The sequence below is a fragment of the Scyliorhinus canicula genome, chromosome 22, assembly GCF_902713615.1.
Source record: "Scyliorhinus canicula chromosome 22, sScyCan1.1, whole genome shotgun sequence".
Lineage (NCBI taxonomy): Eukaryota > Metazoa > Chordata > Chondrichthyes > Carcharhiniformes > Scyliorhinidae > Scyliorhinus > Scyliorhinus canicula.
Genome location: NC_052167.1, coordinates 10,126,627 through 10,150,882, shown reverse-complemented (window position 1 = coordinate 10,150,882; position 24,256 = coordinate 10,126,627). Strand labels below are relative to the sequence as shown.

The 24,256-nt window shown below is 46.8% G+C and overlaps 1 protein-coding gene across 1 annotated transcript in view; it reads left to right on the top strand.

Moving 5' to 3' along the window:
- Nucleotides 1-12,937, top strand: part of zcchc24 (zinc finger, CCHC domain containing 24) — a 186,256-nt gene extending 173,319 nt beyond the window's left edge. Inside the window, exon 4 of the mRNA XM_038783083.1 lies at nt 12,730-12,937. Coding sequence (XP_038639011.1) covers nt 12,730-12,843 — 114 coding nt within the window. The 3' untranslated portion in view covers nt 12,844-12,937. The remainder of the gene's footprint in view (nt 1-12,729) is intronic.
- Nucleotides 12,938-24,256: the final 11,319 nt, after the last annotated feature.

The following is a 24,256-nucleotide window of genomic DNA, read 5'->3' as shown; positions in this document are numbered from 1 at the left end:
TTAAGGGAGATTTATTTCAATTGCAGTCCCTATGGGCAATTGCTCAGACGTAGCAGCCAAAGAAAATCCCTCACTGTCATTTTGGTTTGCAATTGCAACCCTCTGGGGAAACCCGGGAGAGGGGGGGGCAGGGGGGGGGGGGGGCTGAGATCTGATTCCATCCAACACCCCCCCCAGCTGTGTGAAAATAATGCACAAGAGCTCTGGAGAAAAGAAGCAAGATGACACTTTAGTCTTAATATCTTAAGTGCAGTTTGCTTTTCAGCATTCAGCTTGTATATCTTTCCCCTTGACGTTTGAAACGATACTTTTTAAACCACTAATAGAATCTTAGATTGGCTCAACTACCTGCCCTCTGTGATTTTGCTCCTTCCAATCCCATGATTGATCGTAAAATTCTCCGAAGGCAAACACTTCTCCTTCCACTGCAATACTTTGCAGCGATGAACTCGGGCAGCTGTACAAGAGCAAATTATTAGAGCAACTGTTGTTCCTGACCTCTTTCCAGAAACTCTGACAGAACTTTCCAAAGCTCTTTTGCACACGTTCCGGTGTAGAAAAAACTGATTCCCAAGCCTTGAATCGAGTTGCTACTTCTGTTTTGTGTTAGTTTCCGTGGTGGTTGTGTGCTTATTCATTGGGCTATCGTGTCTGCTTTTTCTTTAACATTGTGGTCTACTGTTTATTGAGCTCTTCTCCCTAGCTCTCACTTTGCACTTGGGAGAGGTCGGTTAACGTCAGGCGTCAACCACAGGGCGAAAAAATATTATTGTGCAAGTAAGCGATACAAAATGCTGCTCTCAACGAAGGGGTTCTTTTCTAACTTTCCCACATTCTTGGCAGGAAACCTGGACCTCCAGGAGCACAAACTGGAATTCGGGCATGATTAGCATTTTCCGGAATGGCTGCTGTGTTTGCCAAGTGGGGCTTTTTCAGGAACGTGAAATCATAAAATTTCTCCTTGGATCTCCACGTTATCACATCCAACATATATCCAGTACCAGTGGCGGTCAAAAGCCAATTAACTTTCACTAATGGTTTTCATTTCACTTGCACCCCCTGTTGAATTACTCAATAGTAGCCTGGAGTATGGTTTTGCATTGGTGATCCTGATCGGCCGTCCTCCTTGGAAATTCAACCTTTTCTGTCACTACTTCACAAGAATGTACGGCTTCAGTATCTTGTGTATGGTGCACACTTCAAATCCACAAATCTTACTTCCCGTCTACATAATTTGGGTCACAGCTTCATTCCATATTTCCCATTCAAGTTTTGGATGTCAACAGTCACAACGTAATGCAGACTCCGAACACCAGGTGGGGCTGAGGAACAAATTCCTGCAATTTCTTTCCCAACATTGTTGCCATCTATCTTGTGTGCAAGGAGTCTGCATTACATTGTGACTATTGACTTACAAAACTTGAATGGGAAATATGGAGTGAAGCTGTGACCCAAATCTATGATTCTATGGTTGTGAAAACCAGGTGACAAGTTGAGTGGATGCAAGAGATTAGCCTGATCTTAATCAATAGTGGAGCAGGCTCAAGGGGCCTACTTCTGGTTTAATTTCCTCGGTTCCTATCTAAACCCCTTAACCAGTCACGTGAAGAGGGGACGAATGAATAGGCAGGAAGCATTTTTGAGGATTGGACTTACTGGTTCTGCTGTTTCCAAATGTTTAACCTATCTTTAATTCAGTGAATCTCACAATCTCATTCTGGGTGGGATTATCTGTAGCCCAATGGCGAAATCGGGAACGGCTCCCAATGCCGGAATTGGGGCAGATGCCAGTTTGACTGTGGGTCGCGATACTCCATCCCCTCCAAATCGGCATCATTGGGACGTGCGCCGCGCGCAGTCGCAACACCTTTTGCACGTCATCGGCCGGCCCACCCGCGATGCTCCACCTCCAATGGGCCAGGTGTGGTCCCCGCGGTCGGGAACCTAGCATGCTGGCTGCGGGGAGAGAGAGAGGGCATGCAGACAGTGTCCAGCACTGCCACACTCAGCCGAGATCTGTGCCGCTGGCCGGGTGTCTTCTGCCAGGGCTGGGGGGGAGTGGTGGGGGGTGGCCAGGAAGTTGGCTCTGGGGTTGGGGTGGGTGGGTACGCAGTCCAGCACGGTTGCCGCCATTTTTCCCGGCGCAACCAGTGCGTGTGCGGGGGGTATAGGTGTGCGCGACTGCAGCTTGTCAGCCCTGCGCATGTGCAGCATGGGACCTGGCAATTCTCCGACCGTTTTCCACCTGTTCCACGGCTGTTTCACGTGGCGCCGTTGCTACCGGTACCGGAATCGGTGAGGGTTTACGCCGATTTCCCCGTCGTGAAACACAACTGATCCTTCGTTGGCACCGGCACTTAGCCTCAGGAACAGGGAAACCAGTCCAAACATGTTTCCTCATAAAATGGCAATGCCAGAATTGTACAATTTGACTGAAACTCTGCAGAATCGTCAGTAATGCCTTTCCACCTGTGTGTGACAAGAGGCTACAATGGAACAGGGTACAGTGGAGTTATACCGCCACCTAGCAGCATGCAATGGCAATATTACTGGGACCTGTTTACATAGGGAATTCCCAATATATCGGCACAGGTATTGTCAGTATTAAATGTTGGCATGAATATGTGATCGAAATTGTAATCACAAAGAATGCTGTTCGTAAATAGGAAATGCGCGCAGAGATAGAAAGGTGCAGCAAAGCTTTGTGCGTGCAAGCTAACTAGCAGTCTTTCACTCTTGCTCTCTCTCTAACCATTCATCTATTTCTGGTGTTGGAATTTTCCTCGTAACTGCTCCTAAACCACCACAAACAGGTGTGCACTTACCTGTCTGGTGAAGTCAAGGCAGGAGTGGTTCTGGGGAGATCCGTCTCACATTCCTCTTTTCCTCAGGTGTTGATCTTGATGTACGAGTCAACTGTGCATCTTCCTCAATGTTACAGATAGTCAGTGAGCCTATATCCACCCCTGGAAATGGCCCATTGGATTGACAGTCGATGGGTTTCCGTTCATTCCAACCTGAAGCAGAATTTGGAGTGGAGCATGCTGGAGGCTCATTGGACAGATGTACATTGTACGGACATGGAGATCTTCCTTTGGCTGCTGTTTGTCATTCATAATCTGCTACTGATTCGCGTTTCCCCCTCTTTGAGATATTATTGCCTAGAGTAACAACTATAAATGATGCCACAAAGATTCAGTGAAGATTGGCCAGGAAACAGCAACAGCGATGAGCACTTCCCTTTGGCTGCCCGATCTTAACTGAACCATACTTTTGACCATTGACAATTTCTGTAGACACCTTTAGTACAACTATGTCACAATGAAATGATGCAAATTCTTCTATATGGTTGCTAATGGTTTCATCCAGCTACGGAAGAGTGAGGGGGGATCTCATAGAAACTTATAAAAATCTAACAGGATTAAACCGGATAGATTCAGAAAGAATGTTCCCGATGGTGGGAGGTCCAGGACTAGGGGTCATAGTTTGAGGATACGGGGTAGACCATGTAGGACTGAGATGAGGAGAAATGTCTTCACTCAGAGAGAGTGGTGAATCTGTGGAATTCGCAACCACAGAAAGTAGTTGAGGCGAAAACATTGTGTAATTTCAAGAAGGAATTAGATATAGCTCTTGGGGCTAAAGGAATAAAGGGATATTGGGGGGTGGGGGGGGGGGGGGGGGGGGGGGTCGGAGGCAGGATCAGGGTATTGAACTTGATGATCAGCCATGCTCATGATGAGTGGCGGAGCAGGCTCGAAGGGCCAAATGTCCTCCTCCTGCATCTTTTTTCTATGTATGTTTCTATTTCATTATCTGAAAGCATCCAATAATGGATGGAGACATTACTTGTTCTGTAGTCTTGGATTGTAATCTTAAAAACATGTGACTGTATAAGAGGATCAGTTGGAAAGGCTCTGGACGTTTCAATCGACCCAGCCATGTCGTCAACCCCTGTTGCGTTAGACTAACACCTCGCCTATCAGTCAAAGATAAATATCGGTTTTGAAAAGCAGAATACTGTGGATGCTGGAAATCTAAAATTGAAAACAGAAGATGCTGGAAATAATCAGCAGGTCACGTGGCAGCTACGGAAAGACAAAACAGAGTTAATGTCGCCTGGTCAATGAACCTTCATTGAAACTGGGAAAATGGCCGTGAGGCAATAGGCTTTGAGTACGGGGTGGGTGAGACAGGCTGCAAAGGGAAGGTTTGTGATGGGGTGGAGGACGCGAGAGATTGGATGACAGAAGAGTTTGTCTTCCAGGGCCAGTGGGGATGGGGCAAGAGCAGAAACCAAAGGTGTACAGAGAGAAAGAAAAAGAGAAACAGGGAAAGAAAAGAAAACGGAAGGCAGAATTTATGGTCTGAAATCATTAAATTCGATGTTGAGCCTGGAAGGCTGTAAAGGGCCTAATCGGGAGATGAGGTGCTATTCCTCAAGCTTATGTTGAGCTTTCACTGGAACAGTGCAGCAGGCCGAGGACAGAGATGTCAGTGTGAGAGCAAGGTGAAGAATTAAAATGACAAGCCACCGGAAAATTGGAATCGTGCAGGTGGACTGAACAGAGATGTTCCGCAAAGCAGTCACCCAATCTGTGTTTGGTGTCCCAGTGTAGAGGAGGCTGCATCGTAAGCACTGAATGCGGTCTCTTAGATTGTAATGAAATGAAATTAAATGAAAATTGCTTATTGTCACGAGTAGGCTTCAAATGAAGTTGCTGTGAAAAGCCCCTAGTCGCCACATTCCGGCGCCTGTTCGGGAAGGCTGGTACAGGAGTCGAACCGTGCTGCTGGCCTGCTTAGTCTGCTTTAAAAGCCAACGATTTAGCCCAGTGTGCTAAACCAGCCCCTGGTTCACAGAGCTGTAAGAAGGGCATCGGGCATCGGGCCGCCCCGATTCTGCACCTTCAGGGGCTAGGCCCGCCCCGGAGTGGTCTGCGCCCTGCAGGCCGGCGAGAAAGGGGCATGGCGCCACGCTAACCAGCACTGAAGGGTCTCCGCCAGCCAGCGTGAGTTGGCGCATACACGGGAGCACCAGTGGTTGCTGGCGTCATCCCCGTGCATGAACAGAGGGCTTTGTTTCCGCACCGGGAATGGTGGACCGGTACAGCCTCCGGTGCAGAAGGATAGAGTGCCCTCCACGGCACAGGCCCGACTGTGGATCGGTGGGCCCCGATAGCGGGCCAGGCCACCGTGGGGGCACCTCCCGGCGCCAGATCCCCTGCTCCCCTCCAAGAACCCCGGAGGCCGTCCGCGCCGCCAGGTCCCGCCGGTAAGGGACCTACTCCAATTTCCGCCGGCGAGACTGGCAAAAGACGGGCGGGACTTCGGCCCACCGCAGGCCGGAGAATTCGGGCAGCCCCGGGGCCCATTGAATCTCTCCGGTCCCCACCATTCTCCGAGGCGAGTGACGTGACTCACGCTGCGTCGATTTTTGGGGGGCCGGAGAATTAGGAGGACGGTGGGGGTGGGATTCATGCCGACCCCCGGCGAATCTCCGACCCGGCCGGGGGGGGGGGGGGGGGGGGGGGGGGGGGGGGTCAGAGAATCCCGCCCCCGGAGTATTGTCAGTATTTATTCACCAAGTTTTTTTATAATACCTTTTCATAAAACGTTGGAAGTACACCACAGATTTTTGTTTGACAAACTGATTACCTTTTTTTCTCAGGGCTTCAGCTTCCATCAGGCCTCACTGATCCCAGACTCCCATAATCTGAGCATGCGTGCATCTCCATCAGGGGTTCCTGATTCATAGCCTGGCAGAGGAAGCTCGACCTATTTTCTCCATCCTAACCTCGGGCTACTAAGAATAATTGTGGCATCTTTTTAACTATGGTACCTTTCTCAACCTCGGCATATCCCATGTGCCTTACAGACATTGGTGTACTCTTTTGAAGTGCAGCCACTAAAGTAATGTCGGAATTTCAGCATCCAATTTACGCACAGCAAGATCCCACAAGTGATACGAGCAGATAATCTGTTATTTTTAGTGAAGTTGTTCGAGGGATAAGTATTGGCCAGGAAACCAGGGAGCACAACCTTGCTCTTCGTCAAAATAGCCTCACGGGATCTTTTAGACCCACCCGGGAGGGCAGACAGCACCTCGGTTCAATATCTCAGTCCAAGGGTGTCGTCTGTGACAGTGTGGCACTCCCGCAGTACTGTGCTGGAGCGTCAGTGGACTTTGCGACAAAGTTCAGGGGTTGGGCTTCAATCCATGATTGACTGACTCAAGAGGCAAGTGCACTACCTACTAAGCCATGGTTGACATTCTTTGTGCCCAGCCATTGATCCTGGAGATGTTTGTGGTCTCTGTGGTTAATTTACATGCAGGAGGACAACCCTCAAGTCCTTCCCTCCATGAATCACACCATTCTAACACCCAAGTCCCTGGTCCGAAATCCTGGGCAGGATTCTCCCAGCCCTGGGCCGGGCCTGAGAATCCCGCGAACAGGCCACGCCGCCCCGATGCCATTGGCCCCGGCATGGTTGGCGCGGCGCCGGTCGCGGACCGCTCTACGCGGCCGGCCCGCCGATTCTCCGGCCCGGATGGGCCGAGCGGCCGTAAGAAAAGAGCCAAGTCCCGCCGATGCCGTTCAAACCTGCTCTGGGCCGGCGGGACCTCGGCATGGAAGGGTCAGGTGGCGGTCTGTGGAGGGGGGGTCCGACCTGGCCCGCGATCGTGGCACACCAATCGGCGGGTCGGCCTCTGTGGCTGGGGGCCTCCTTTCCTACACGCCGGCCCCTGTAGTCCTGCTCCATGTTGCGTCGGGGCCGGCGCGTTGGCTCCCGCGCCACTGCGCATGTCCTCGTTTGTGCTGGTGCCACTGCGCATGCGCGGATCTCGTGGCGCACAGTTCATGCCGGGATTGGCAGCTGGAGCGGCGCGAACCGCTCCAGCTGCCACGCTGACCCCCTGTAGGGGCCAGAATTAGTTCTGGGAGCGGCCCGATCACGCGACAGCGTTTAAGACAGCGTGGACACTCTGCCGCGTGATGGGAGAATTCCACACCCTGGACTTCAAGATGTTGCGCGGGTTATACCCGTCCCGCCAACGGTGCACGTCTGCTGCAGGTTTCCCAGTGATATGGGGTGGATTCAATGGGAAATACCATTGACAGCAATGACACAAGAAGATCCCATCACTGGTCTACGGCGGGCCACAGAGAAACTCTCTGCAGAGACACCAGACCATCTAGCCCGATGTGGCACCACCTCAAGGAACTGACTGACCTGCTCTAAGGCCCAGAACGACTTCTGTTATGACAAACGCAATGTGTAATTCGCACCATCAACTGATGGGTGAGCAAGTACTTGTCATGAATAATTGTTCAAATCCGAATTTGGGCTGCATTTATTGCTGAGGCATAAAGGTGAAGCTGTCAGACATCCAGAAAGCAGCAAGTGTGCGATGGTGCTGAATAACACATTCATTAAAGAGTAGGAAAAAGAGTCTTGAATGTGGAATACGTCTTTGGCACTGATATTCCTAATGTACTCACATCTAGAATGGAGAATTGAGTTGAATTCCATTTGGAAATGGCACTGCGTACCATCCATTAATTCACTGCCTTGGTAATGGCAGGCATTGAGTTAACCTATCCGGACAGTTAATCGTGTGCAAAGCCAGTGGTTTATATTTGGCACTTGGGATAATAATGACGGGGGCTGAGATTAAACAAAACGGACAGGGAATTGGGTAGGGAATCGTCAGTCGTTTGGAATTACACAAATAGCTGAGGGGGAGTGAGCTGAGTAGCTACGGGACAGAGTGCATGTGAATTACAGTAACAGATGTGGGGTTTGCCCTTGACCTTGATGCTAAGCCAGCTCATTAAGGGCCTCGAAGTTTTAAGACACTAAAAAAGTGGCTTATTGAGGGTTGAAATGGATCAGTTAAGATTGGATTGGCATGTGTGTTTATACTCCGCGCAATCAAGTCCAATTTAGGGAGTACACACCAGGCACTATTCCAAATAAAAGGTCAATGGTAAACACGTTGCATTGATTTGCAAGCAAGGGTACTGGGGCTATGTTGCCTTCTTTTTGTGTTACTGGTACAAGGTAGGATGTTCTTGTCTATTTCCCGCTCGCTGTACTGTGAAGGGATGGTGACAGCTCGCACTGCTGTTATGTGGCATGAGCCCTTCTTCTTATCTTCCCCTATATCTATCTCGAGGGAGGAGCTGCCCCCTGACTGGGCCAACTTCCAAAATAGTTTGCCCTCTGGTACTTCGTCTAAGTCGCTATTCATTGGTGAGTCCAACTCAACAGCTCATAAAAGCCACACAGTCAAGGCTGTGAACGCTCCGGAGAAGAGGCATATTGGATTCAAAACGTTAACCCTGTTTCTCTTTCCACGGTGTCATAATATACACACAAGTATATGATGCTGCACAGACAGGCATTGATTGACACACAGGATGACCAATGAACACACAGAACACAGCAGCCAATCACCAGACAGGACACGGCCACTATAAAGCCAGAGGGCACTAGTTTTCCCGCTCTCTTGGGATGCAGCCTCTGAGACAGTCAGAGCCCGTGAGCAACAACTAGAACATCCACCATGTGGTTGTCAGATAGTCTGGTCAGGTTGGCCTCAGGTCTCCAGTCAACTCAGCTTAGTGTCAACCCACAGTTAAAGTATGTATAATAGTTAAGAGTTCAATAAAATAGAGTTGCATTTCTTCAAGTGTTGGAAGCCTGTCTCTCTCACTGCTGCAGTAAACGCAGTCCTCGCAGACACAGCTTACCCAACACATCACACGGATGCTGCCAAACCTGCCGGGTTTTTTCCCCCAGCATTTTCTGTTTTCAGTACAGTCAAGTCTGCCCCACTCCCAGTGCCTCTACTGCTCTCCCGATAGATCAGTGCAGATGGGGCATTCAAGGTCTTCCTGGTGTATCTGTCTCAACTTCTCCCTGTTGAGCTATTGGACATATTGAGCCTTGCTTTGCCGAGTGATGAGAGTGCCATTAATATTAACACTAGCAAGTTTCATTGTATTACCGTCCAAACAAATTTGGACAATATGCTGCCGAAGCAGCACGGTAGCATTGTGGATAGCACAATTGCTTCACAGCTCCAGGGTCCCAGGTTCGATTACCAGCTTGGGTCAATGTCTGTGCGGAGTCTGCACATCCTCCCCGTGTGTGCGTGGGTTTCCTCCGGGTGCTCCGGTTTCCTCCCACAGTCCAAAGATGTGCAGGTTAGGTGGATTGGCCATGATAAATTGCCCTTAGTGTCCAAAATTGCCCTTAGTGTTGGGTGGGGTTACTGGGTTATGGGGCTAGGGTGGAGGTGTTGACCTTGGGTCGGGTGCTCTTTCCAAGAGCCAGTGCAGACTTGATGGGCCGAATGGCCTCCTTCTGCACTGTAAATTCCATGATAATTCTATGAATGAGAACAAGAGTATTATGCCACAAGGTGCAGAATGTATTACCTTGCTGCTAAAGCTGCGTCTCTAAAATTCAAATTGCTGCGGGTGCTGGAATCGGAAACAAAAAGAGGAAATGCTGGGAAATCTCAGCGGGTAGGTCAGCCTCTGCGGAGTGAGAGTGCAGCTAATGTTTCGAGTCTGGAATGCTGTCAGACCTGCACAGACATTTTCTCTTTTTCTTGCTGCTCAGTAAACTCTGGGTGAGGTCAGTCAGAGCTTAATTGCTGCCTGGTGAGCATGTTAGCTGATTGAATGGTTTTATTCATTTTCAGCTACAGTCAGTGAGCACATTTTTACATCTGGAACAAAGTGTGATACTTGGCATGTGCCATCTGCAGTTTGACAGATGCATGTCAGTTGCAAGATGTACATATGTAAAAATAGTGAGAGATGCAGTCACGTAATATCGCTCTGCACACTTTATTGCGACAGCCCACAAGATAGCTTACATGCTACATTGACATGACACCACTCTGATTACAACATTTAAGTACCACAAAATGAAAATCAAACAATAGGCAGATCCAAGTATCAACGTACGTGATGATAAAATTGTCTGTTGTACTGAAAAACTCTAAAACAAATGAAATCTTATTCTGGGAATACTGTTGCGCAGAGCAGCAATAGGTGATTCATCACAGGCCTTTACCACACATCTGTTGAAATTTGAAGTTTTGAGTTGTTCTGTGAACGTTGAGGTTCAATTGCTCAACTGCCATTGTGCAGAAAATAAATAGTGATTTTAAACAGCGCAGATAAATTTCCAAAAGCTAAAAGCGATTGTCACCGTGATTAGTTTGAGGAGATCCGAAAAGACAAATCATTTTCTGGATAGAAGCAAATTACTGTGAATGCTGGAATCTGCAACAAAATCAGAAAGTGCTGGACAATCTCAACAGGCCTGAAAGCATCTGTGGAGAGAGGAGGGAGGAAACGTTGTGAGTCTGGATGACTCTTTGTCAAAGCTGGAGACAAAGAGTCAAAAAGACTCGAAACATTAGCTCCCTTGTCTCTCCACAGATGCTGTCAATCATTTTCTGGAACTGTTTCTAAAGGTGCTTCCTCCTCCAAACAACAGCAGGTAGCGTGTCTTCTGACTCCGCAACGTCTGTCTATCATCTACAAAGCACAAGTTAGGAGTGTGTTGGAATACTCTCCTGGATGAGTATAACTCCAAAACGCTCGGGGCGGCCCGGTGGTGTAGTGGTTAGCACTGCTGCCTATGGCGCTGAGGACCCGGGTTTGATCCCGGCCCTGGGTCACTGTTTGTGTAACGTTTGCACATTTTCCCCCGTGTCTGTGTGGGTTTCACCCCCACAACCCAAACATGTGCAGAGTAGGTGGATTGGCCACGCTAAATTGCAGAAATAAATAATTGGGTAATCTAAATTTTTTAAAAACCCTCCAAAATACTCAAGAAGATCGACACCATGCAGAACAAAGCAACCCTCTTGATTGACACCCGGTCCGCAAACATTCGCTCCCTACACCACGGTGACAGCCGTGTGTACCATCAACAAGCTGCACTGCAGCAACTCAACAAGACTCCTTCGACAACACCTTCCAAACCATGACCTCTACCATTTAGAAGGACATGGGCAGCCGATACCTGGGAACGCCGCCACCTAGAGGCTCCCCTCCAAGCCATTTATCATCCTGTCGTAGAAATTAATCGCTGTTCCTTAATTGTCGCCGGGTCAAAATCCTGGGGCTCCCTCCCTAACATTGTCAGTATACCTACATCATATGGACGATTCAAGAAGTTGACTCACCATCACTCTCTCAAGGGCAATTAGGAATGACAGCTCAGATCCCAGGAACGAATAAACAAAACAATATCGCAGATTCCATTTTTAGAGTTCACTTGTGATGGTTTTGTTTTTCATGGAGTCGAACTGTGTTGACTAACGATTAGTTTACGAGTATATGACAATGGACAGTTGACAACTCGTGACCTGTTGAACAGGAAAGGATACCCAAGAATTGGAACATAGATCTGTGTTTTACTTGCCTGTATATCACACTCAGGTTAATATAAATCTGCCCTGCTAAACCTCTGAAGTACTGCCAGTGGCTGTACAGTATTTGGTAGAAGTCCAAGTACAAATTCACCACACTCGGGAAATTCCACATGGAAGTTCAGTCAGTATGTGTCATGACTCCAGCTCACTTTAAGGTAAATTTGCCAATGCCTTGCTCGAATCACAGACTGAGGAACCTCTCTAGTTTATGCTACTATTAGGCAAGGCTTGCCACTCAGGACTGAGGATTGTTAACGTTACCTTTATATTTTATAAAGTAAAGTAAAGTCCCAGGTGACCATAGGCTGCTTTCCCCTTTGAGGGGGGGGGGGGGGGGGAGAGCTGAGTGGTGGTGATTTAACCTGAGGCTTACCACACCTCAGGCGAGGGGTGAGAAGACCAGGGCTTCCTGAATAACATCAGCCGATACGGGAATCGAACCCGTGCTGCTGGCCTCGCCCAGCATCACGAATCAGCTGTCCAGCCAACTGAGCTAAACCGGCCCCCAACATTTTATAGAGGCTACAATACAGGCCTATGTGGGTAAAAAGCCCATCAGTCAACCTTTAAGGGGGATAGCTTTACATGGACTTTACAACACAGCAATACATTTTCTAGCCCAATTGTCCGTGCTGGTGTTTACACTTCCCGCAAGCCTCCTCCTACTCGAGTTAATTTAACCCTATCAGCTTCTCCTTCTATCCCTTTCTCCTCCACGTACTTATCCAACTTGCCCTTGAATGTATCAAATAGCTGTTTGATGCCACGGCAAAGCTGAACCCTGATGGATGGATGGACCGGAGCAACATGAAAAGTCACAAACACAGAAAATACCGGACAATCTCAGCAGGTCTGACAGCCTCTGTGGAGGAGAGAAAGGGCAGCTTTGACAAAGAGTCACCCAGACTCGAAACTTTAGCTCCCTTCTCTCTTCACAGGTGCTGTCCGACCTGCTGAGATTGTGCAGCGTTTCCTGTTTCTGTTTCAGATTCCAGCATCTGCAGTAATTTTCTTTTATCAATATGAAAAGCCAGCTGGATTGAATGGACTTTTTCTTCCTCCTAGATCTGGACCTTGGTGCAAAAATAACTATTTATCTAGCTAGATCCTGTAAACTGAAGTCCTTTCTGGATGGGCAAAATATAAATGTTCTAATGAAAATAATCTCAAAGGTGGTCATGATGACATATGGTTGAGTTTCCACGTGTTTAGCTTTAAAGGTCATCATTAATGGTTCTTTATCTCATTTTTATCTTTCCCAGAGACCTTTGGAGAAACCTGATGGCCTTGATGTGTCAGACCAGAGCAAAGAACATCCTCAGCATCTGTGCGAGAAGTGCAAAGTTCTGGGCTATTACTGTCGCCGGGTGCAGTGAGTGGTACACAAGACCTCGTAGCCACCGCCATCGCCAACCCCACCCGCCCGCACGCCTCCCTCTCCCAACACCGCTTACGAGTCCTCAGACTACACATCCAGTCGAAAGATGAATTCACCAAAATCTCGCTCGAGACAGAAAACAAAGTGGCCTTAAATTGGTAGAATGTGACTCTTTCCTCCGTGTGTGCATATTCCCAGGTTGTATTTATAGTATTAACTACCAGAAACAGTATTACCAATAGCAATCTAAAGTGGCACCTCCAATGGGGTGTCTTGCCTGCTCTTTGTTTACAGAGACTTTGTACGTGAAGCCAGTGTAGGGGAAAGAACATACTGGGCTCAAAGGCTGATACTTTAAACCAAACCCCTTCTGTGCCATTACTAATCTGTAAGCCGGTAGTACAAGTCCATTTGCTGTGAATTGGCACATGGCTTGAGAACTTTGACCCCCACCCCAGCTCTTTGTGACAAGAAAACTGGCACGCATCAGTATTAGAAGAGTACAAAATAAAATATGGTTATTGGCAAGTGATTATAATGAAGACTGACAAATATGTGTCTGGTATTGTAGAGAATGAAGAGTAGACTGAATAGGGAAAGAGTCGTGGTTAACTCTTGGGTGACTGAATAATATGTTTGAACGTACAGCGCATTATCAAAACTGGAGTGAAATCCCTGGGTATCCGCATAAAGTAACTACAGCGGCACGATATGATACTGTGAATTTCTATAAGAACTTTTAAATCTTGAAGATATCACTGAACACGAGGTGCCTTCGTAATTCCATGCCTTTAACTTATCTGTGGAGTTCAATTTTTAAATGTTATTTATCGTCCCATCATTTCAAAAGTAAATTTTATTTTTCCACTTTTTTGGCTGCACTTCCCCATGAAGTTAGCGCATATTTAGTCTCAGCTCGCATCTGGTTCTGCTCTTTCCACTGCTGCCCCGGGTGTGGCTGCTAAGTAGTTTAAGACTGCAACCTGGAGGGACTGCCTCCCCCATTCATTCCCCGCATGGGGAAATGCCAGATCTTGTTTTAAGTACCTCTCCCCAGGCCATTTATCTGAAATGTCCAGATTGAGTGTGTGAGGGGAAGAGGCGAGGCAGAACGATCTGGTGGGCAGCACGGTAGCATGGTGGTTAGCATAAATGCTTCACAGCTCCAGGATCCCAGGTTCGATTCCCGGCTGGGTCACTGTCTGTGTGGAGTCTGCACGTCCTCCCCGTGTGTGCGTGGGTTTCCTCCGGGTGCTCCGGTTTCCTCCCACAGTCCAAAGATGTGCGGGTTAGGTGGATTGGCCATGCTAAATTGCCCGTAGTGTCCTATAAAAAGTAAGGTTAGGGGGGGGGTTGTTGGGTTACGGGAATAGGGTGGATACGTGGGTTTGAGTAGGGTGATCATTGCTCGGCACAACATCGAGGGCTGAAGGGCCTGTTCTGTGCTGTACTGTTCTATGTTCTATGTACCGCAGCAAAGCCCATCGCAGGATGCACTGCCCCTTTGCTTAGAGCTGTCTTGCCTAGTGATGAAGAGAGTGGGATATCATCACGCGCCCTTTCCTCCCCCCCCTTTCCCCAAAGTGTCACACTGTTCCAGGGTGTGGAGGCATGTAGCACATTAATGCTGTAATAACCTCCGACCATAATTTAGAGACACTGGAACGTTCCAAACCCAGCATCGGTGATGTGAAGAAATATCGATTAACCATCACAACCACCATTTTCTGTTCTTCCCCCAACGAGATACAAAGTTATTTATTAGATTTTCCATACGTTTTGAGACGTGTCCTTCCGGTTGCCCACGTAAATTCCTGTGTCACACTCGTTACTGGTCGAGGAATCAGACAATTCGTGAAAAGTAATCAATCTTTAATTTACTTGAAAAAGGCACAACATCTCCACCTTGTGACCTTAATGGGCCACTCCAAGATTTCACATAAATGCACATTGTCATCAGCAGAGGAGTTAAAGGCTGAATTTTATGGTCAGCGCCATATCATAGAATTTCATAAAATTTACAGTGCAGAAGGAGGCCATTCGGCCCATCGAGTCTGCACCGGCTCTTGGAAAGAGCACCCTACCCAAGGTCAACACCTCCACCCTATCCCCATAACCCAGTAACCCCACCCAACACTCAGGGCAATTCTGGACACTAAGGGCAATTTATCATGGCCAATCCACCTAACCTGCACATCTTTGGACTGTGGGAGGAAACCGGAGCACCCGGAGGAAACCCACGCACACACGGGGAGGATGTGCAGACTCCACACAGACAGTGACCCAAGCTGGAATCGAACCTGGGACCCTGGTGCCTGCTGTGCGTTACACTTTCCCACAGACTTTCGGGGGGCTTTTACATTTGAACTCGGAGTTAGGAATCCAGAACTGCCCGGTACCCTCTACAGGGAATGTGGGACCTATATGAACAAGACATGTAACAATGTACCTCCTTAAGCAATCAAATAGAATAATCGTTAATAAGGCTGTGTTAGGCGGCACGGAGGTGCAGTGGTTAACACTGCTGCCTCATGGCGCTGAGGACCCGGCCCTGGGTAACCGTCTATGTGGAGTTTGTACATTCTCCTCGTATCTGCGTGGGTCTCACTCTCACAATCCAAAAAAACGTATAGGGTAAGTGAATTGGCCACGCTAAACTGCCCCTTAATTGGAAAAAAAAAAGAATTGGATACTCTAAATTAAAAAAAAGATTATATTACCGCTGACATTGACGGGTGATTCATAGAATTATCATAGAATTTACAATGCAGAAGGAGGCCATTCGGCCCATCGAGTCTGCACCAGCTCTTGGAAAGAACACTCTACCCGAGGTCAACACCTCCACCCTATCCCCATAACCCAGTAACCCCACCCAACACTAAGGGCAATTTTGGACACTAAGGGCAATTTATCATGGCCAATCCACCTAACCTGCAGATCTTTGGACTGTGGGAGGAAACCGTAGCACCCGGAGGAAACCCACGCACACACGGGGAGGATGTGCAGACTCCGCACAGACAGTGACCCAAGCCGGAATCGAACCTGGGACCCTGGAGCTGTGAAGCAATTGTGCTATCCACAATGCTACCGTGCTGCCCTTAGGGTAATAGAAAAGGTGGAATGTACAACAATCAACATCAAGAGGGAAATGCTATTCAACAAACTCTTGGGATTCAGGGCAGACAAGTCCCCAGGGCCTAATGGCCTACATCCTAAGGTGTTAAAGGGTAAGTGGATTGGCCACACTAAATTGCCTCTTAATTGGAAAAAAATAATTCGGTACTCTAAATGTATTATTTAAAAAAAAGCAAGGCTGTAAGTTAAAATAGTCAACTCAATATCCAATCATGTATGGAAAGTGAAATAAAGTGAAGGAATAAAAGATGGGATGAAGAGAGAAAGTTAAAAGAGACAGAAAGAAACAGTAAAAATGCATTAGGGACGGGATTCCCCGTCGGCCGACGCCGGAATCGGGAAAGGCGATTGGGCACAGAAACACGCATGAGGCGGAAATCGTGGCCAGCGCCGGGCACCCGACAGAATGCCATGATCCGGTGCCTTGGCAGCGCCGTCAATGCATTCTTCTCCACATGTACAGTAAACACCGCTGACAGATCATTAACGGGCCTGGCTCGGTATTCTCTGGGGCTCCGCCAGGAGTAATTACCGACGGCGTGTTTCACTTGTGATTTTAAAAATAGGGAAGCATGTGCCGTGGCTGTTGAGGGAGAGAGAGGGGGGGAACGCAAAATGTCCAACATCGTTGAAGTGTGCTGACGGTTGTGCTGCTGTCTGGGAAGGGGGGTAGTGGGATCGGCCAGGAGCTGGGCCATGGGGTCAGAGGTGGATGGGTATGGACCACCATTGCCTCAGCTTGCAAGGCAGCCGTGCTGCTGCGCAAGTCGCTGACTTCCCACTGTGAACGTAGTGCCATGGGTCGTATGCAGGCCATCCCCTAGATATCCTCTGGCCCCAGTCAGCCCATCATCAGAATGGGCACACCAAAGTGCACCCAGTGCCATCTTGTTGGCTTGAATGAGTGTGTGTGGGGAGTGGAGTGCAAATATGCGGCTGTAGCTTGTCAGCCTCTCGAGTGCCGATCCCGACCCCGGTGAATCGGACACCATTTTTCATTGGAATCAGCCGTGTTCCACGTGGGGCTGGTGCTAGCCCATTAACTGTCCGGGATTGCTCCAGGACTGGCACAGATTTTGCTGTCGTAGAAGTCCAGCGATCCTGTCCCGTCATCAACACTTATTCTCGGAAATTGAGAACCCCGCCCTAGATTTATAAACTTTAAAAAAATTCCTAACAATTGTTAAAATCTGAAGGAATGCTATTCCGCACTTGTAAATTTTCAGTGCCAGATGTTGTTTTTTCAGTAATTAAGACCAACTGGGCTCTTGAAAAATTATTTACACTTGAATCGGCAAGCTGCAACTTCCTCTGTTGCGTTTTGTGTACACAATTGCAGTAACCTCATCCCTTCTACCTGATTGAATGGTAGATCCCATTGCGGGATTCTAGTGTAGTGTAGCTTCTGGAGGAGCAGGACAACTCAAACAGATTTTCAGATTTAATTCGGCATGTGTGGTCCCCAGAAATTGCCGTCCAATTTATTTTTTCATAAGTGAAAAACAATAGGTTCACCATTCCTTACACTGCAGAATCCAGGCTGTTGTGTTTTACGTGGATTGATGTTCACCATTGTATATCCTGATCAATTTAAAAGATAACTGAATTACAAGGGAATTGCAGAACATCAACTCTTCCTCTTTTTTTATTTAAACATTAAAAAAAAATTGAACTCCTCAGATAAATTTAGTTTCACCGTTTAGAATGAAAGGCCTTTTTTCCCTATTACAATGTGCCATTTCTTCTGCGTGCCATGCACTGTGATCTCTTTACTCTAAGCACTGGCATGATGCCTTACTGAGATGAACTGTTGCCTTAAAGTTTCCTACAAGCCATTAAACTAATGAAATAAAAAATTAAAAGCTGCCTGGGGTTTAAAATAGCCCCTGAAATTCACAGTAGGTCAGTCGACATCTGTAAAGTGGAAGAACAGGGTAATAGAATATCATGGGTCAATCTTTTCGCCTTTTCATTCCCTCCTCTCCCACCTTTTTCCCCCTACTCTTAAAATGCTCTGTATCTTTCAGACACCAGTATTGATCAAGGACTTTTCACAGATGCTGACTGGCCTGATGCGCATTTCAACCATTTACTCTTTTTTTCACAATATTCATTCTGTTGGATAAAACATACAGGTTCTGGAGACGGAAGCTTCATTTCATAAATTATTCCCCCCCCCCCCCCCCCCCCCCCCCCCCCCCCCCCCCCCCACAACTCCCCTCCCATCTCCTTGGAGCCAAGCCCCATTCGCTTCTCTGGATGGTTCAGTGGGACACTTGCTCCCTCGGTCTCTCCTCATGGCCCTCTTGAGTGAGCTGTCAATTCACGAGGGAGAGCGACTCTGCTCACCACCTGTCTCTGGTGAGACGCTCAGCCTTTGCCTCCTTGCAATCAAACAAACCAACACTCTGACTGAGATCTCAGCTGTAAGGAATCACATCAGCAAACCCCACAAAGATATGCTACTGTTATCTGACGCAAATGGTTAAAACTATTCTTATGTACAATACTTGGGCATATCTGTATATCAAACAGACAGTGATGATGCGGACAAGACAGCAGTTAACAAAGGTTGGCCATGTTATTGATTTTTATCTTTACTGTTGCTAACCAGACTCGAGATGAAATATTTTTTAGGCACACACACGCATATCACACACATACACAGACATGTACACAAACATGCACACACACTTTCAGACAGTCATGGAGAAAACAGCATGTGCATGCAAAAGCCCACAACATTCTCCCTCCGCCGCCTCCTAACTCTGCCTCTTTCGTCATCCCTCAAAATGGGGGCATGGGTGCGGGGTAATGTTAGCAGTCGGTGTGAGTCATGGAATGAGGAAAAGTGCAGCTCCCACCACAGCCCTGACACCTGGGTGCCTGGTCAACCGAAGTATCTAGCCGTACTTTCTTCTTTTGTAGGTAGGTTCCAGTGGAACAGGATCAAACAGCTACCTGATTTCCAGGCACTTAATTCTCGGCCGCAACTGAGAGACAGACTGCATACCTTAAAAGGTGCTTGTGGCAGAGGTAGGGAGATGAGTGTCCAGTCACCTGAACACTTCTGACAGAACTATTAACTCAGTACCTAAAGGGTTAACCTAGACTGACATGTCAGAAAACTGACAAGAAACTTATACGCTAAGTATGTGAGTATGAAAGTGAGGTTTTTAAGGGACAATCAAGAAAATGAAGAGTGTGGAGTTTTTAGCTATATTGGATATATTTACCCATATATGATGTATTCTGAATTCTGCTTGCAGATGTATTTATCTTAAGTATTACTGACTATATAGTCGTTTGTTTGGATTTTTATACTGTGTGTGTATTTTGGAAATCTTCTAGATGTTAAAAATTTTAATGTTAACAAATATTTCTTATGAAGCCAAGTTCCTATCTCTCCAAGTTCCTGTTTATCTGCAGTAACCTTTTTTGTATATATTCAGGGGCATGAATTTTAGGGTCCTGTTCTTTTGAGGTTTTTTTTTCTGAAAATAACGTGGATTTTTTTTAAAAAGATTTTTTTTTTCAAAAGACCTTTTCTACTAAATTACTAACACAACTGAGAGTTTTCTTGAATATTTTACAAACCAAGGTTATAGCCAAAAGAAAATATTATTTATCGGAGAAAAGTCTCTTTTTCTACAGGTCATTGTCTGTATAAAGTATGCAACCAGAGTAATCTGACTAGGAAGGTAAATAATGATGTTTAAAACAGATGATTATTGTATGAAAGTTGGTACATAATTCTTTGGGGAAGAAAAAGTGAACCCTTACAATTCTTGAAGCCATATATTGAAATCGGGATGAAAATATTATCAGTATTAATTAACCTGCATTTATTCCAATGTTTAAACTAATTCTAGTTTTATTCTATTAATACATTACAGTTTATATATGTGTATTTTGGAAAATAACTGCCATTTAAGCTAGCAGTCTTGTATTAGATTGTTCAAAAATAACAAGCAACTATTGTACATCTGTTACCAGGAAGGCAACAATTGCTGTTATGTCGAGGAATGTGCATATTGATGTTAAGAAAACGCGACCATTTATTTGATTGCTATTATATAGGCAGAGACAAATTGGATGTTTTGTAAGCAAAACACTTTGTACTACCAGAAGATTGAAACACATTTTTCTTTGTTTAAAGAGGAAGACTCATAAAAGAGTAATTTTAGATATTTAACTGGTAGATGGAAATCCACCACTGTGCAACTATGAAACTGTGAGTTAGCCTCGTACGCCTGGTCTATTGGTGCATGCAAGAACCCTGTGCCGTCAAACTGACAAGAAACGGATGCTGCAAATGCCCTTTCCCTTCAATTGTTCCACAGCAGTTTATCTGTGGGAGCGACACAGGCTCAAGTCGGGGAAAGCGCACAGGGGTGCGACTAAACCATTTGAACACGTTGATAGTGTAGACTATGCATGTACATTGCTAGGGCAGGAATATGAGAGCATTTAAAGTCTTTTATTTTTTAATCATAGCCTTACTGCAAGAGTTAGATGTTTCTGAATGCCAAGGGAGTTTGCAAAAAAAAAAAAAGTACTTGAACTTAACTTGCTGAAGAATCTTCTAGGAATAAAAAAAAACCCTTCACTACATTTTCTTATAGTTGTATTACACTGACTAATATTGTATCAAGCATTCTGCTGCTGCTTAAGGTTGTAGTCTCAAATGAAGAATAAGGTATTATATATATTTGGAACTTTCTGTAGACTGTTTGTAACCAGCATGCCTTTTTCAGTTCAACTTGATGGGATTGTTTACTTATTATTTCTAGATAACAGTGTTAAGACTTTTTTTGTACAGCTGTAATGTATGGGCAGACTCAGAGGAACTGGGTAATGGAAGTAAAACGTCCTGTATATGAAGTGTTATAAACAGCCAGTTCAATATGGACGGATGTTACCCTCTCTCATTAATGTCCATTACAATGGCATTCCGTCATGTGCCTTACTTTATGCTGGTTAGTATAAGCCCGCTTATCGAACTTTTAATGGTATTCTATTTGTGCATTAAACCAATGCAAAAATACAGATTATTTTGAGTTTGTGTTTAATTTCCTGCGCCTCATTTGTGTTTAGTAGAACACCGTGCCTGTTCAGGTACCACGCGACGCAGTGCAGCCCCCAGTGGAACTCTGTCTGGTCCCTGCCAATGCAATCACCCCAATTCTCAAGACTGAGAGATGGGCTGCCAGTATTGCCCTCTGTCCCACTGGTAATGCCGAGCCACGTGCCAGAAGTGTTTGTGCGCAGGAGCGGCATGTGGCACAGTGGTTAGCACTGGGACTGCGGCGCTGAGGACCCGGGTTCGAATCCCGGCCCTGGGTCAAAGACCGTGTGGAGTTTGCACGTTCTCCCCGTGTCTGCGTGGGTTTCGCCCCCACAACCCAAAGATGTGCAGGTTAGGTGGATTGGCCAAGCTGAATGGCCCCTCAATTGGAGAAAAAAATAATTGGGTATTCTAAATTTAAAAAAAAAAGAAATATTTGTGTGCAAGGATCAAAGATCTGTCACTGAGCCCAGATAGGGACAGTTTTTGTACTCTGTGGATTCGCTGTTAAGATTCTGATTCTGGAACTTGTCAGGAAGCACCCCCTTGCACAAGGGGCAAGTGAGAACCTGGAACTCTCTCCCTCAAGACGCTGTTAACGGCAATAAGTCAAATCTTTAAAAAGTTGAAACCCGAGGTAGATATTATTGTTCAATAAGAGAATGAAGGAACATGGAGCAAAGGTATCCATATACCATATAAATGCAACTGAGGTACAGATTGGCCAAGAGGTAATCAAATCAGGCCGAGTGACCTACCCCTGTGTTTTTGTGTGACCAGAGTATCCTACTTTTATTTTGTAACTTAGCATCTGCTCTTTGAATACTAATCCCCTGACTCTCCCGTCCACAGTTCAGGTGAATATCCAAGGAGCAGGGGAGTTCTCAATGTCCTGACCAACATTCATCCCTCCACGAAGACCACCAAACAATCTAGATTGCCGATCATTTACACCTGTTGTGTACAAAGTTGCTGTCACGATTTCACAGCAGTGATTACACCCCAAAACTAATTCCTTGGCTGGAAAGAACTTTGAACGGTGTTTATTGAAACAAGATCTTTTTTCAACAACTTGACATTTATCCTCAATTTAGCAAGTTTTTTTTCTGTCGATTAAATACCAGACCTTAAATCCAAACTATGAAATGAATGAGACAGTGTTCTTTATTTCATTCTTTCATGGAATGTGGGCATAGCTAGCCAGGCCAGGTATTTGTTGCTTATCCCTAATTGCTGTTGAACTGAGTGGCTTGCTCGGTCTAGCTGTGGATCTGGAGTCACATGTGATGAGACCACCAATTCACACGACACGTGGTTAGAAGTGAACAGTGGTTTTAATCGTCTTACAACAGAGCCTGCCTGTGACAAGATGAACTCCAGATGAACTGGCAGGCAGGCTCTCAGCATCAACCTTTATACTTCCGATTAGGGGGAGGAGCCATGGGTGGAGCCAAGGGTGGAGCCCAGTACAAACTCCCGTACACTCCCAGTGCATCTCCCCCTAGTAGCAGAGCAGCGCAACTGCTCGTGTGCCGAGCTTACAGACACATAGTACAGCATGTGTAATACAGTGTGAATTACGCTACTGTGCTTCACCACAACATGTAGGCCACACCAGGTAAGGCTGGCAGATTTCCTTCCCTAAAGGACATTAGCGATCCAGATGTTTTTTTTTTGACCACAATCAACAATTGTGGTCATCATTAGACTTTTAATTAATTCCAGTGGTGGGATTTGAACCCAGGTCCTCAGAGCGTTAGTCTGGGTCTCTGGATTTCTCCCCCCGCCCCGAAGAAAATTTATCGGAGTGAGGGACGACCAGTGTGAAACCCAATTGGTCTCCAAAGGAGTGCAACTGACGAGCCGATCTTCCAGAGGAGCTCAGGTGAGTGCATCGCTCGGGAGGGGGGGGGGGGGAGGAAGGGGGGGGGGGGGCACAGTCAGCCTTGGGCACTAATGTCCGTGCAGTGCTGGGGGAGGGGTTTTTGCATGGGGTGGCGGGGGGAGGGGGGTTGAAAGTTGCTTTTTGTACACTGGGGCGGCCTTTAGAAATGGCTTCCCCATCTACCAAACCCTAAGTTGTTGGTGGAGCCTGCCCCACCTGTGTGACCTTGTGGGACCTGCCCCTTGCTGTTCTATGTCCCGACGACAGGGCGGGGAAAGCTACATTGGTGCTGATGACTTCAAAGCTGCTTTTCCCGCCCACTGTCGACCTTTTCTGAATTTAGGGAAAACTCAGCTCTGAGCAATTAAATGAGCTCATAACAAAAATGATTAAGCAGGAGATAATGCCCATGGATGGATTAATTTATTAATTATGAACCGATGGCCCTTGTCCTATTTTCTTCTTTTTCATTAGGCGCAGGTGTCATGTGAGAGTACCTTCAAGAAATGGGTGTTTACAAATGGGTGTGTATATAAATATCTGTACTGAGAGTACCTTTAAGAAATGGGTGTTTTTTACTGCAGTGATGTCAGAGTGTGGGTGGAGCTGGGCTGTCTGTCAGCTTTTTACTTTCGCTTTAGGCTTTTTGCTGCAGGGTGGGTTTGATTTCATTTTAGTTTTGGTGAAGCTGCAATCACAGCAGGCTGTGTGTGAATCTCTGCAAGCTTATGAATGTCCATTTGCTGATTTCAATGCGGTAACTGTTCTCAGTAAGGAAATTAAACCTGAGGTGCTTCTGTTAAAGGTTTTGTTTTTAAATCTTATGGATGTTAAAACATAGAACATAGAACATAGAACAGTACAGCACAGAACAGGCCCTTCGGCCCTCAATGTTGTGCTGAGCCATGATCACCCTACTCAAACCCACGTATCCACCCTATACCCGAAACCCAACAACCCCCCCTTAACCTTACTTTTATTAGGACACTACGGGCAATTTTAGCATGGCCAATCCACCTAACCCGCACATCTTTGGACTGTGGGAGGAAACCGGAGCACCCGGAGGAAACCCACGCACACAGGGGGAGGACGTGCAGACTCCACACAGACAGTGACCCAGCCGGGAATCGAACCTGGGACCCTGGAGCTGTGAAGCATTTATGCTAACCACCATGCTACCCTGCTGCCCCTAAAGGAAAGCTTTCCTCCGGAGCACCTCACACCAGAACCCCCTCCTCCATATCCTCTCCCAACTCTTCCACTTTGCTTTGGTCCCTTCCAGTGGTGCCTTCTCCTCTTCCAAAATAGCTCCGTAAACCGCTG